General features: G+C 37.2%; 1 protein-coding gene across 1 annotated transcript; it reads right to left on the bottom strand.

Annotated features, from left to right (window-relative positions):
* Positions 1-535: 535 nt before the first annotated feature.
* LOC105035562 (transcription factor PHYTOCHROME INTERACTING FACTOR-LIKE 15) lies at positions 536-4,638 on the bottom strand. Its single transcript, XM_073250673.1, is given in 9 exon segments — positions 536-835; positions 918-1,031; positions 1,193-1,248; positions 1,251-1,728; positions 1,828-1,893; positions 1,994-2,059; positions 2,159-2,260; positions 2,343-3,456; positions 3,596-4,638. Coding segments are annotated over 9 exon segments (2,121 nt in total). The 5' UTR covers positions 3,685-4,638; the 3' UTR covers positions 536-799.
* Positions 4,639-13,869: the final 9,231 nt, after the last annotated feature.

Consider the following 13,869-nt stretch of genomic DNA (forward strand, 5'->3'; position numbering starts at 1 on the left):
CTCCAATGTCTAGCATTAGCATTCTGAATATTCCGAAAAGGAATTGAAGCTTGATGAAGACCATACATGTATACATCAAAAACAGTCTTTATCCTGTACCCAAAAAAAAAAAAAAAAAAAAACAGTCTTTATCCTATCCATTCGGGGTCTGCTCTATTATTGGTCCCGCTTCAATATCGGTTTATCATCTAATTCCAACCAACAGCCACCCTAGAAGGGGATGAATCTTGTTGTGGCCCAACGTACCAGTCACCGGTTACAAGCTATTCCGAACGAGAATTAGCGTGTTAACTTGCTGATTTGCAATAGGATAAGCTTTAACGGATTTCTTGTCGAGTTGACTGTTTCGATGCTGCAATCACGTTATGGTACGCAGTTGCTGTTTCATTAGCTACTAATCTATGAAAGTAGCTGGGCAATACTTTTTGACTATAGTATGAAGAGATGGCACGCAATGGAGGCCCAAAACAGTAAATAATGCATGTCAGAACAAATCTATCACAAGCAAAAGGTCTTCCAACTTGAACAAGAATCATGCTAGAAGGAGCCACTGCTACATTAACGAATAGAAATGCTTAATTACAGAGGTGCACAACACACCTTTCTTTCTACACTCCCTGAAACCTCATCTTCTCTCCAATTTACAGAAACTGCACGGAGGATCCCGCTACTCTCGATATACAAAGGGCAGACCGTGAATGCTGCCCGGAAAGCTCTGGGAGAACGGATGGCTACTTGAAAGTTCTAAGGATCTTATGTGTCAAGTGGATGGCTTCTGCCAAATTATGCAAGGCCTATCTCAATCAGCCAGTGCCTGAAATGAATCAACCGTCGCCTGCATAAGTACAAGTCCTTTCAGAATACAACCCAATTTCAGCATGAATCGATCGTCCAACCATGTCATGTGTCCCACTCACCAGTTGTGCTGGTGGGTGGACTCCCTTTTTGGCCTGGACTCCATTCCCGGTAGCATGCAATGTCTGATTACTCATTTGCACCAAGGCAGACTTTTTGACTGATTCTTTTGCTTCCTGGTGGTTAAAAAAACCAGTATGTTAAGACAGAGAGAGCATCAAACAGAATACAGAAAAATGAACAGAAATACCCAGAAGAACTTTAGTCTTTTTCTGATCATCTGAAGTAGGATATCATGCGACGGGGAGTACTTATGGGTCAGGAAAAATGATTTAACCTGAGTAGAATTCTTAATCTGCGCGTCGTCGGTTCTTGTTTTCTGTATTTTTTCAAGTCTAGGCTTCGGTGATGTTGATCCTTGGAAGTTGATGAGGGAGATGTATCTGTTACTGGTAATGGATTATTAGTCATCCCTGCTGAGCCAGGCATCGAGTCCGGTGTGGCAGAAAGGCCTGACGGAGAACCAAGTGGTGGAATGTGAGGCATTGATGCCGGAAGCCCCTGCCCCGGAATTCCAAACATTGGAAGACCGGTGGAACCGGGCATCCCATGCAGACCCTGGGTTCCAGGAATTGAGGGGAAAGGAAACTGTGGTCCATGCATGGGAGGAAGCGGAAGTAGAGGGCAACTTGCAGAACCATTCATGTCTAGCATCCCCATACCATAACCTAATCTCATGCCCATTCCCATGCCTACACCCATCTGTGATAAATGTGCCATGGGAGGCATGCGCATGTGCTGTTGAATACCAGCCGGTGGAATCAAGGGGAGCATGCATGACCCACTTCCCATTGACATGATCTGCGTCAAGAACTGAAAATTTTCAAAACAAAGGATTACATTGAGAATCTAGCCAACCAAAAGAAAAAAAAAAAAAAAATGTTTAAGGGGAGAAAGGGCCAAAATATTCACCTGGACTTGAAGCTGGAGAGATTTAAGATACTCGATGGCCTCGTCGAGCATTGAAGCCTTGTCCACCTTGTAAAAGTGTTATTCGAAATCAATCAGGCAACCTCTTTCAAAATTCACCACTGCATTAAAAAACATGAACACTAAATTAGATGGACAAAAATTGTACCTTATTGCAGTTGGGTATGAGCTCTTGAAGTGCACGCATTTTCTCGTTAATCCTATCCCTTCGCCTCTGTTCATTAGTTCAGATATCAGGCATTCTTCATCTAAGTTATGAATCCAAACTAAGAAGGATTATTCGAGTCAGCAGGTTAGTTGCATCCAAACTCACTCTTTCAGACAAATTATGCACTTCTGCAGCACGGCTTCGCTTTGTGCTTGTGCCTCGCACAGTAGCAGACTTCTTTAGGCCCATAGACTCATCCTCATGATCCTACATAGAAATTTAAACAGATTCTAAGCACAACAATCCAAGTAGAAGAATGCAGTACGCATCTATGATTCTTTTGACTTACTTCACTCTGGTTACCGGATTCTTCTCCTTCATAATTTTTCCTTTTCGCTCTGTGTTTAGGATCATTAGATGCTGCCCCAGCACCGTTGCCCGAACACACAGAAGAAGATGCTACAGCTGCTTCAGGACCCTTTTCGGTCTCATTCCTTCCTGAGCTCTGACGCTTAACGCAGTCGGGCACTATGCTATTATTGTTATGCACATTGCCATCATGATCGGCATCTGGCTTCTCGACCGAGACCCTTTCCTGTTGAGGCTTTGTAGTTGATCTCCGCTCTACTTTGGGTGCCGCTGAAGCCAACCCTGGAGTTGCTAAGAAACCACTGGTGGACTCCATCGGGTTGCTACTGGTGGTGGTGGAAGCTTTCTCATTGTTTCTCAACCTATCGAGACTCAGGAGGTTGGCTTTGGCCAGTGCAGCAGGTCCGGAGAAATGAGAGAAGTTCGTCAAACCAATGCTACCGCTTGACTGTGACAACGTAGAACTAGCAAGACCTTGCTTTTCCAGCCTCGAGCTCAGCAAATACCCAGCCAGACCATGGTGCGTACTACTGGTTGCTCTGGTGCTCAACTCTGTCGCCCTCGACTTCATACTCGGGGCCGAACTCCGCCGTTCCGGCGACAACTGAAACAACTGGCTGCACTTAATCCGGCTAGGATCCGAGCCTCCTGCAAGCTGTTCACAAGTGCGCCCATGTTCCACGTTACGTGAACTCTTTGCGGAAGTCTGAGTGAAACCATGGCTTCTATCCGCGAGCACGGTTTCGGTATGAGTAGACACAGAATTCAGGCTCGCCCCTGGGAATTCCAGCATGTAATCTTGGCAGTAATCGTTTTGAAGAGAATCCTCGATCGAGTAATTAATCCAGGGGACGGTATCATCATCCTGAGCATTCAAACCTGCATTACCCGAGGCCTCGGTGGGAGAGAAATCATTCACCAATGGATCCATAGCTTCGATCTGTCCGGTCTTCGAGATAACGGCATCTCTGCTATCCTTCTCCTGAGCTCTAGAGAAGGTGGTGGAGAAGAAGCTCTTCCTAGGCCTGTTGGACTGGCCATGCATCACGATCTGACCATTCTCCCACAGCAGTTCGACGAATTCACTGTCGGGCCTTTGTTCAACAGCCATGGATCAAAATCAGAAAAGATCAGCATACATCAACAGAATGAAACCAGGAACACTCATCCAACAAAAAGTAAATGAAAAAGCTTCACTATTTACCAGGTAATATATAAGGCGAGCATGCTTACATAAAAGAAGGCAGATCAGATGAGCAATTGGTCATCTTGGATTGGCTAGTATCAACTTTTCTTGTCTGATGGAACTCAGAGAGCGGCATGATGGATTGAACAAGACGACACACTCAGATGGACACTTGAGCTAAGGGGGGACCATAAAGAAGAGGCTTAAAACTTTGATGCGAAAATTTTTAGACCCACTTCTCAGAATTATCTATAAGATCGCATTCTAGTCACACCTTGAAGAACAGAGACTGATAAAAGTCATCGTTTTTTTCCTTTTTTTCTCCAAAGCACGGAATTTTATAATTCTATATTTGAGCCATTTTGCAACAAAATTGCTCCTTGTCCATTCCAACCACCAACCAAGTGAAATCCAGTATCATTTTAGTGACCAATCTCCTAGCTAAGATTAAGAAACGAAATCAAAACCAGTCGGAACCAAAACTTGGAAGCTTTTGAGAATTCAAACAAGCGGTAACAGAAACCCAAACAAAAAATTTTTCTGACTCCTAGATACTTGTTCCTCAAAAAAAAAAAAAAAATCGTTCATTAACACCTGATACAACCAATCAAGGCAGCTCAATTTGCGGAACAACTCCAACAACTATCACCATAGGCGCCCACAAATTGCAAAAAGATTCGAATAAAGAGAAACGAACTTCCATGAAGCCATCTCCTGTGGCTTCAGACAGCTTCTTCCAGCAAAAATCTTTTGGATTTGAACCAAGTGGCGTTCAGAGTACGCTCAACTGCAGCAAAAACTTAAAACTTATCTTTATTGAAATCCCCAAAGACTTTTCTTTATTGAAATCCCCGAGCGCCATTTCCAACGGAGCGTTTGATCCAAAGCCTCCCGAAGAAGGTGGCCAAAGTCTGGCAGCAGGGGAGGATAAAGCAGTTATATGGCCTTTTTTTTGCCGATAAAGCGGCTATATGGCTTAGAAGACCATCAACTATGCCTAAGACATGCTGCACTTGGTTTCCCGTTTCATTCTATTGAATTGACTGGCTGGGGGATTAATCAAAGGTTTCCATCCCGTGGCCCGGATTGCTTGCTGGCACTGCTAATGCCAGCGAGTTTCTTGGACAAGAGATAAGATCTTCTGGCCATATTAAAATGAAAGCTACCCTGGAGAGATTAAATATATTAAATATATTCTTGTTGTGAGATCCTTTATCCCTAGCATCTGCTATGAAGTGTCAACTTGTACTACTATCATTATTAGATTAAAGAAAGAGATTGACCTGCATTAATATAATCATATAGTTCAAGTAGCTTTTTCTTTTTCTTTTTCTTTTTCCTTTTTTTTTTTTTTTGATTGAATAGTTTAAGTAGCTTTTAATTCCTAAAAAAGGCTAGATTGTTGGAAGGATCAGTAAGCTGTATACGTGGCACTATGGTTTGTTTCTTTGGGTATGGAGCTGGATATATAATATTTAGAGAGGGACTCGCGATACACCTCAAACAAGAGGCACCGCCCAAGTAAAATGGAAGGGCTCAAGACGCGTCGCCCTTAAGTCAATACATGCCTTAAAGATTCGGGCTTTTTGTATTCTTCTGGTCCTTGGCGTTTGTTATACCAATCTGATCCTCAGCGGCTAACTCTTTCGATCGCTTTGTAGGGTTAGCAATCAGGCTTGCCAATAGATAAAAGATGAAAAATGAAGCAACTTTGTGGACTTAAAACAGTTCTGTTTCTTTCTTTCTTCTTGTGTTTCCTTTGCGTTATGGACTGGTTATTTAGCAGATACAAATCTATACCAAAATAAATTGCATCTAAACTAGATTCAAAGAATGATTGAATCATCATATCAATCTATGTCAACATTAACCAATCAAATGTCACTCAGATTTGATTGTGGAACACCCCTGTTCAGAAGGAGGGAGTCCAACCACAAAGGCTACTCCTTACAGCAGTACATGTTGCATGATGCTGTAACAAATGTTCCAGCTAAAACGCTTTCATTAGGGCAAATAAGCTACTTTATCCCTCCAAATTTTTGTCCTATCATACTTGTGCAAGGAAAGGAGAGAACAAGTGACCTGAAAACCACTTTTTAGTCTTTAAGTGTTGGATGGTCCTGAGGATAAGAGAAAGGAAAAGGCTGTCTGGATGGAAGTTCGGGGAGAGATATGTTTGAGGCCCAGAGAGCATGGAGGCCTTAAAGCAAGACAAATAGAAACAGTGACTGAAATGAAGATAGCATTTGCACTTCACATGACATCATGTCATCCTGATGCATGTATATATGTCCCCCAGATATCATAGAACTGAGAGAAGACAGGAGTGCATAGGTGGACCAGCTCCCTTTTTATCTTCTTCCAACTTTATGACGTGAAATGTCCTTAGGTTGTTTGTCCTAGAGAGAAGTCTTGGTGAGAGGAATCTCCATTCATGGCCGTCCATCAGCCATTTATCGACATGCCGAGTTACATGCTACAGGTCTTGGAGATCATGTGGTCATGCACTCCGGACTCGCCATTTTCCTCAAGAATCTTTAGTTCCAATGACCAGAAGAGAGGCGGTAGAGAGATGGCCAGCTGTGGAAGTCTCTGTTCCACAGCACTACTGGACACCAAGGATAATGATTTGCCTCATCACCAATTCATGCATCCAATGGAGACATGGTTGCGTGTGGGACCGAAGGCACTGTGGTGTGGGACTTCGAACAGCGTGGTGGAAGCAGCCTCGAGTCCTCCTACTTCAGAACTGGGCCTGGCCCAAAGATTAGGCATTGATTAAAGGAATCATGGAGGGGAGAGGGTGGTGGGAGTTGTCACCGGCCATTTAAAACCAACAGCAAACAAGCAAATCAATCGTCACCATCCCTTGCGGTCCAAGCATTTCTGGCGATGAGCGATACCAATCCTTACCTACCTACCAAAGAAAAGTCCCAGTTCCCTTTGGCTGGGATGTGCTAGACATACTTATCTTGGTACAAGTTAAAAACTCCTTTCCTGCATATTTTTGGTGCTCTGCTCCTTTCATGGAAAGAGAATTTCTGAAAAGACACAGCATGGCTTTAGCATTGGTGAGTCAACCTTCCAAAAAAAGTTTAGGTGGGTCGGCTTCAGAAAGAGGAATAAAAGCTGTGGTCATAATGTTACAACTACTACATAAATAGTAAGTAATTCATACTTCAACAGCATCGGTTTTGAGGTTTTTTTTTTTTTTTTTTTTTTTGCCCCGTGAAGGAGAGTGATGAACTTTATGCATTTAATCTTTGAAACTTCAATCCATTATTTCTAAGAGTGTTAATCCTTCATCTGCTTAGAAGCCAAGATGCGAAACAAGCGCAGAAAGCTAATTTAAGAGAGTGTGCTTTTGAAGTATTTTTTACCAAGTCAATATAAATATCAAATTGAAACCATCGCTGTCTGACAGAGTGCAACCAAAGATTTTGCAAGATTTGGAAACGTTGCAACAAGTGGTCCCCTTGGAACATGGGGACCGACAACATTGAAATATGACAACAGATGCACAACAATGATGGATTAAACTGTTGCCAAAGGAACCAAACATAAACGTCAAGCACCATATCTTTGAAGCACTTAACCCAAATCAATATAGCAATTAATGAAAGAAAAATTCTAAGGTTGCGTCTGACAGCCGGCAATCTATCCAAATTGCTGATAATTTAAAATGGGCCCATCAGATTACTGTATTTGATATGCTTTTTAGGTGACAATCTAGATTGTCTTTGAGAGAGATGACTATTCAGATTACCACTTATTTAGTAATATTGCAAAAGAAATTTTAAACAAAATTATCCCTCAAAAAAAAAAATCACACAAAATCCATCCCTCCACCCCCTTCCTCGACGACTCTCACCCTCCCCTTATTATATATAATAATATGATATAATATATTATAATATAATATACTATTATCCTATTATTATTATATTTTATAGTAACCATATTATATTACAATAATATAGAATATGATAATATATATTATATAAATCCTATTATATATAATAATAAATTATGTTATATTATATTATTACAATATTATACTACTATATATTATTTGATTATTATTATAATATATTATAATAATATATTATATTATATTAATATCTTATATTAATATAATATAGTATATTATACTATATTATAATAATTTATTATTATATTATCATATATTATTATATATTATATTAATATATTGTAATATATATTATATAAATATTATTCTATATAACAATATATTAATTATATTGTTATATTATATTATCATATATTGTAATACATTAATATATTAATATTATAATATTTATAATAATATCTTTATTAATATAACATAATATATAATAATATAGTATAGTACATTATATTAGTATACTATATTAAAATAAAATAATATTTTATACTTTATTATAATATTATAATATACTATATTAAAAATATTATATTAAATTAAATATATAAATATCATTAATATTATATAATATTATTATTTATTATTATATTAAAATATATTGTAATATATTAATAGATGAATATTATAATATATTTTAATAATATCTTTTATTAATATAACATAATATATAATATAATATTATATATAATAATATAGTATAATATATTATATTAGTATATTATCTTAAAACAATATAATAAATTATGTTATAATTGTTTATTATATTATAATATTATATTATACTATATTAAATATATTATATTATATTATATTAATTATAAAAATATCATTAATATTATATTCATATCTTATATTAATATAATATAGTATATAACATAATATTATTATATATAATAACATAGTATATAATATTATATTATAATAATTTATTATTATATTATCATATAATATTATATATCATATTAATATATTGTTATGTATATTATATAAATATTATTCTATATAACAATATATTAATTATATTGTTATACTATTATATTATAATATATTAATATTAATATATAATATAGTATAAGAATATCTTTTATTAATATAACATAATATATAATATAATATTATTATATATAATATATAGTATAATATATTATATTATTAAAATGATATAATATATATAATAATATCATAATGTAATATTATAATATAGTATATTAAAATATATTATATTATAATAATTATATAAATATCATTATATGTAATAATATATTATATTATATTATTATTATTATAAGATTAAGGGGGTATTTTAGAAATTTAATTTCATATTATCGATAATTTGATTGTCATACCGAACATGTCAATCAAGATCTTCAGTAATTTTACTACAATATTACCTACATGTATCAAACATAGTAATCAACATTACTGATAATTTAATGATTGTAATTTATCTTGAAGGCAATTTAAATTATCTTTCAAAATTATCTGGCGATGCACCAAACGCAACCTAAGAAGAAAAGATACTTTGAAGTTAACATAACTGATAGCCTTGCTTCTCTACGAATAGTGGCTATCATTAAATTTTCAAATTGTTCTCCCTTGCACCTATGATCAATTTGATGCACCTTCCTTCACCTATTAATTTGTTGTAAGTTTGGATTCCTTCATCTTCATTCTTCTCTCTTGGAATTTTAGTAAATTACACATAAAAAAATATTTATTTGATAAATTTGGTGTGATTTTCTTTGATTTTCTCTTTTCATAAAAAAAATTATGATTCTTCGTTGTTCAGCGATTAAGAATTGAGAAAAGAATGACCAAACTGAAAATTGGAATTAAACACTCTTTTCCCATGGTTAACTATATTGATTAGTGTCGTTTGAAACCTTATGCTTGTCTCAGAATACCGTAGATCAAAAATTTTTACGCATAGTGCACTGTTCAATTAAGGCACGAGAACAAGGAATTATTATCAGTCCAGGCATTGTCAGATTCTGGATTTATACATTATTGCAGGAGTTGGTGTGGGACCTGTTTCGATGCTCATTTTGGCATCACCGGCAGATCCTCCATTGCTTCGAGGGCTTGAAAAGGAAGTTTTGAATGTGATTTAGTGCTCAAAGATAAGAGAATAACCTATAAAAAAGAATTTTAGTTATACCCCTTCAACAAAGATTCTTAGAAGCTTATGCAGCGTAATTTTTATCCGGCAGATTCTTAGAAGCCTAAAAGATTGTTCCGCATTACCCAAAAGAAAGAAAGAAAAGATTATTCTGCTTTTTTTGGCAAGATCACTCTAGATTGAGGGATCCGGGTAGCTTTGCTTCCAATAATAGGTTTAGTTATTCTCCATCCATTGTTTTAATGATGGAACAAGATCATCACATGAATCCATTCATGTATTTCAATCACATCCAAGATTATTCAAGGAAGAATGATATGACTTGTTCGAACTGTTCGATGGGAACAACAAAGACTGCCATAACTTATTTTCCTCAGAGAAAGATAATTTGCCCAAATAATAAATTGGAACGTCAAACTTGGTTGCTAACTTTGACCCCTCAAAAAGTTTTTTTGAAAGTTGGCATGCAATGCACATGAGAGTATGAAATAATTGATATCATTATTCATTAATCTTCTTCTTCCACCATGACTTTCACGTCGAGCCAAGCAGCTTGGCCCACGTCGAGCCAATTCAAGTTGGGCCCAGCACCGAGCCGTAAATGGGCTTTTTTGGAGGCAAGCCTGACTGCGTTTTGGAACGACGACGACCATGGCCTGGGAGTTGGTGCCACGTCTCATATCGTTTCAGTCCGGTTGAGCCATCGCATATGATAAATATTATTTTTTTAGTTGTCTAATTATCTATTTTAATATTAAACCAAACCTCAAATAGTATGGGGTTGCTCGTCTCGAATCTTCCAAACCAAATTATTACTTTGACTAAAATAAAGGGAAGTGCACTTCTTTAAATTGAGTGTACATTTATCATATTATATGCATGTATACTACAGTGGATCGCGGCTTTCCTGTGCATTTCTTTTCTTGCGCCTCGCTCTAATTCACGCGTAACCAGCACGTCTGACTTCTTATCTAAATTCGTTAAGTACCTCTCAAATAGCATATTATCCCATAGTTCAAAAATTTTATTCCTCCTGACCATCAATTAGGAGGATTATCTAAAAATCACTCCATTGAAAACAGTCCTGTCCTGCAACTCAATGTCTGGCTCTTGTCTTCCATATCTCTGCCACAAAGTGGATTCATAGCATATCCATATCTCTGCCACAAAGTGGATTCATAGCATATATATATATATATATATATATATATATATATATATTTTTTTTTTTAATATTAAATAAAAATTATTGGTGCAGAATTTCATCGATGCCGGAGAAGCTGGAGTCGAGGGGATCGCGGCTGCCGTCGGAACCTGCAAAAAAGTCTAAATCGGAGTTGGAGGTGCTCTGACGCTCAAGTCAGTACTCTGCTTCAACAGAAATGGAGCACTCGAATGAGATTTTAGCTGAGTTTCGAGATAGAGTTTTGAGTTTAGAGGAGAACGTATCTGGTGGGTCTCTTTTATAGACGGGAGAGCGTAACGCTTGACAGCGACGTCCATAACTGCCTGGTAGTGGGCCGTTCAGGACCACGTGAAGTTTGTTATGGAGAGTGGAATGGTGTCCGTTGTCGCGACTTGCTGGAGAGTGGTGGGGCCACGTGGAGTCTGTTACAGAGAGTGGGGTAGTATCCGTTATCGCGACTTGCCGGAGAGTGGTGGGGTCACGTGGAGGCTGTTACAAAGAGTGGGGTAGTGTCCGTTGTCGTGACTTGTCGGAAAGTGGTGGGGCCACGTGGAGGCTGTTATAGAGAGTGGGGTAGTGTCCGTTGTTGTGACTTGCCAGAGAGTTCGGGCCGGATGGCTGAAGCTCGATTGGGACGTCTGATATGGAGCGAAATATCTCTCTGTCTCAGCAATTTAAGAGAAGCTCGGATATTTTCGAGGTTACTGACGGGTTAACTGTGATTGGGTGCCTTAGGTGTTGATGCTGCAGGCGGAAGTCATCTACTGTAGAAGCTCGGACGGAAACTTTCTGTTGGAGAAGTCCGGCAGGAGTCCGATTGCTAGAGAAGTCCGTCTGCAATTTGTCTGATGTAGAAGCTCGTCTGAAGACTGTCCACTGAAAAGATCCGATTTCATGAGGAATCCAGCAGAAGGTCGATCGATAGTGGAGTTCGAAAGGCATTATAGAAGTTCGTCCGCTGGAGGAGTCTTGAGGACACTGTGGAAGGTCGATCGATGGAGGAGTCTGGAATTCAATTCTATTGTAGAAGTTCGGACGGAGTCCGGTTCTTGTAGGAGTCCGAAAGGAGGCCGCTTATTGTAGAAGTTCGGATGAAGACCGGTTGCCGTGGAAGCTCGGATGAAGACCGCTCATTGTAGAAGTTCGGATGGAGATCGATTGTCATGGAAGCTTGGATGAAGACCGCTCATTGTAGAAGTTCGGATGGAGATCGATTGTCGTGGAATGCCGGATGGAGACCGCTCATTGTAGAAGCTCAGATGAAGTCTGCTTGCAATAGGAGTTTGGAGTAGAAATCCGGCTGCTGGAGCCCATCCGTTGTAGAAGTTCGTCCGAAATCCAACCGCTGCAGAAGTTCGGACGGAATCCGATTCTTGTAGGAGCTCGGATGAAATTCGGAAAGCGGTCGACCGCTGTAGAAACTTGGATGGAATCCGGTTATTGTAGAAGTCCTGTTGCTGGAGAAACACAGACATTGACGAAGTCCGGAAGAAGCTCAGAGTAAAGTCGATCGTTGGAGGAATCTGGAGGACACTATGGAAGGCCGACTGCTGGAGGAGTCCGGACGGTACTGTGGAAGCTCGGAAGGTCGGGGAAGTTTAGAAAGACATCGCACGAGGTTGGAAGTCAGAAGAGCCCTGCGAGGATCGACCTCTTACGAACTTCGGCTAGGATTATTTTATACCCAACAGAAACTTTTAGCACATCTTTGTATCTATGTAATGGCATATGGAAACTTTATATTTGTATATATGGAAACTTTTTCCTATTTCTTAAATGGGTTCAGCCATAAAATAAAATCAGTAGATCATTTAATGTACGACATGTGGCATCTTATATTTGTAACACGTGACATTGTGGATGTGCGATACTGGGGATCACTAAATTTTTCATTAATATATTTGTATAGATTAGTGAAAATATTTAGAATTGAACATTGTGTCTCCTCCACAAAAAAGAAGGAATAAAAATCATATGGGGTGGACACTATAAAATATCATATGGGGTGGCCTTCATAGTATATCACGTTTCTCTTAATAATAATTTTAAAAAATAAGTTTAAAAGTTAAAAATTTTTTTATTAACGAAGTTATTAGTTCTATGATTAAGATATTCTTTTTTTTTTTACATTTTCAGCATGTAGCGATACATATTATATTATCACAGCATGTAGCGATATATATTATATTACTATATAATACACATTAAATATATAGTCAAGTGATACATACTATACGCTTTTGTGATATATACCCAAACAACGATTCTATACACACCTACAACTAAATTGATACATAATTTACTGAATTTAATTTCACCAATACAGAGTATATGACTAGTTGATATACACCTAGTAAAATATTCATCCAATGTCTCAATACACATTTGTAGGTAAAACGATACACAATTTTCAAAACATAGCATTTATCAGTGCACAGTATATGAACAAATGATGCATACTAAACGGCTTATTGATATATACTATAAGCTTTTTTGATACATACCTAGCAACAATCCAATACATACTTATAGATAAATTGATACATAATTTATCAAACTTAATATCCATTAGTACACAGTATATGGCTAGTCGATATATATCTAGTATAATATTCATCCGACGTTCTAATACACACCTCTAAGTAAATTAATATACAGTTTTTGTGAATTTTTAGATGCAAAATTTTAGAAAAAAAAAGATTTGGAAGAGGAGAATGGCCTCAATGTGTATATTGGGTCGTTGCTAAGTGTGTATCAAAAAAGCTTACGGTATATATCAATAAGTCATCTAATATGTATTATTTGCTGATGTGTTGTATACTGATGAATGTTATGTTTTGCAAACTATATATCAGTTTATCTAGAGATGTGTATTGGGATGTTGGATGAATATTTTGATAGGTGTATATTAACTAGTTATATATTATATACTAGTGAATACTAAGTTCGATAAACTATATATCAATTTAGCTGTAGGTGTATTTTGGATCGTTGCTGAATGCGTATCAAAAAAGTTTACAATATATATCATCTGGTTATGTATTTAATATCTATCATATGGTCATATAGTATATATTACTGTATGCTGAAA

Source organism: Elaeis guineensis, chromosome 1, assembly GCF_000442705.2.
Source record: "Elaeis guineensis isolate ETL-2024a chromosome 1, EG11, whole genome shotgun sequence".
Classification (NCBI taxonomy): Eukaryota; Viridiplantae; Streptophyta; class Magnoliopsida; order Arecales; family Arecaceae; genus Elaeis; species Elaeis guineensis.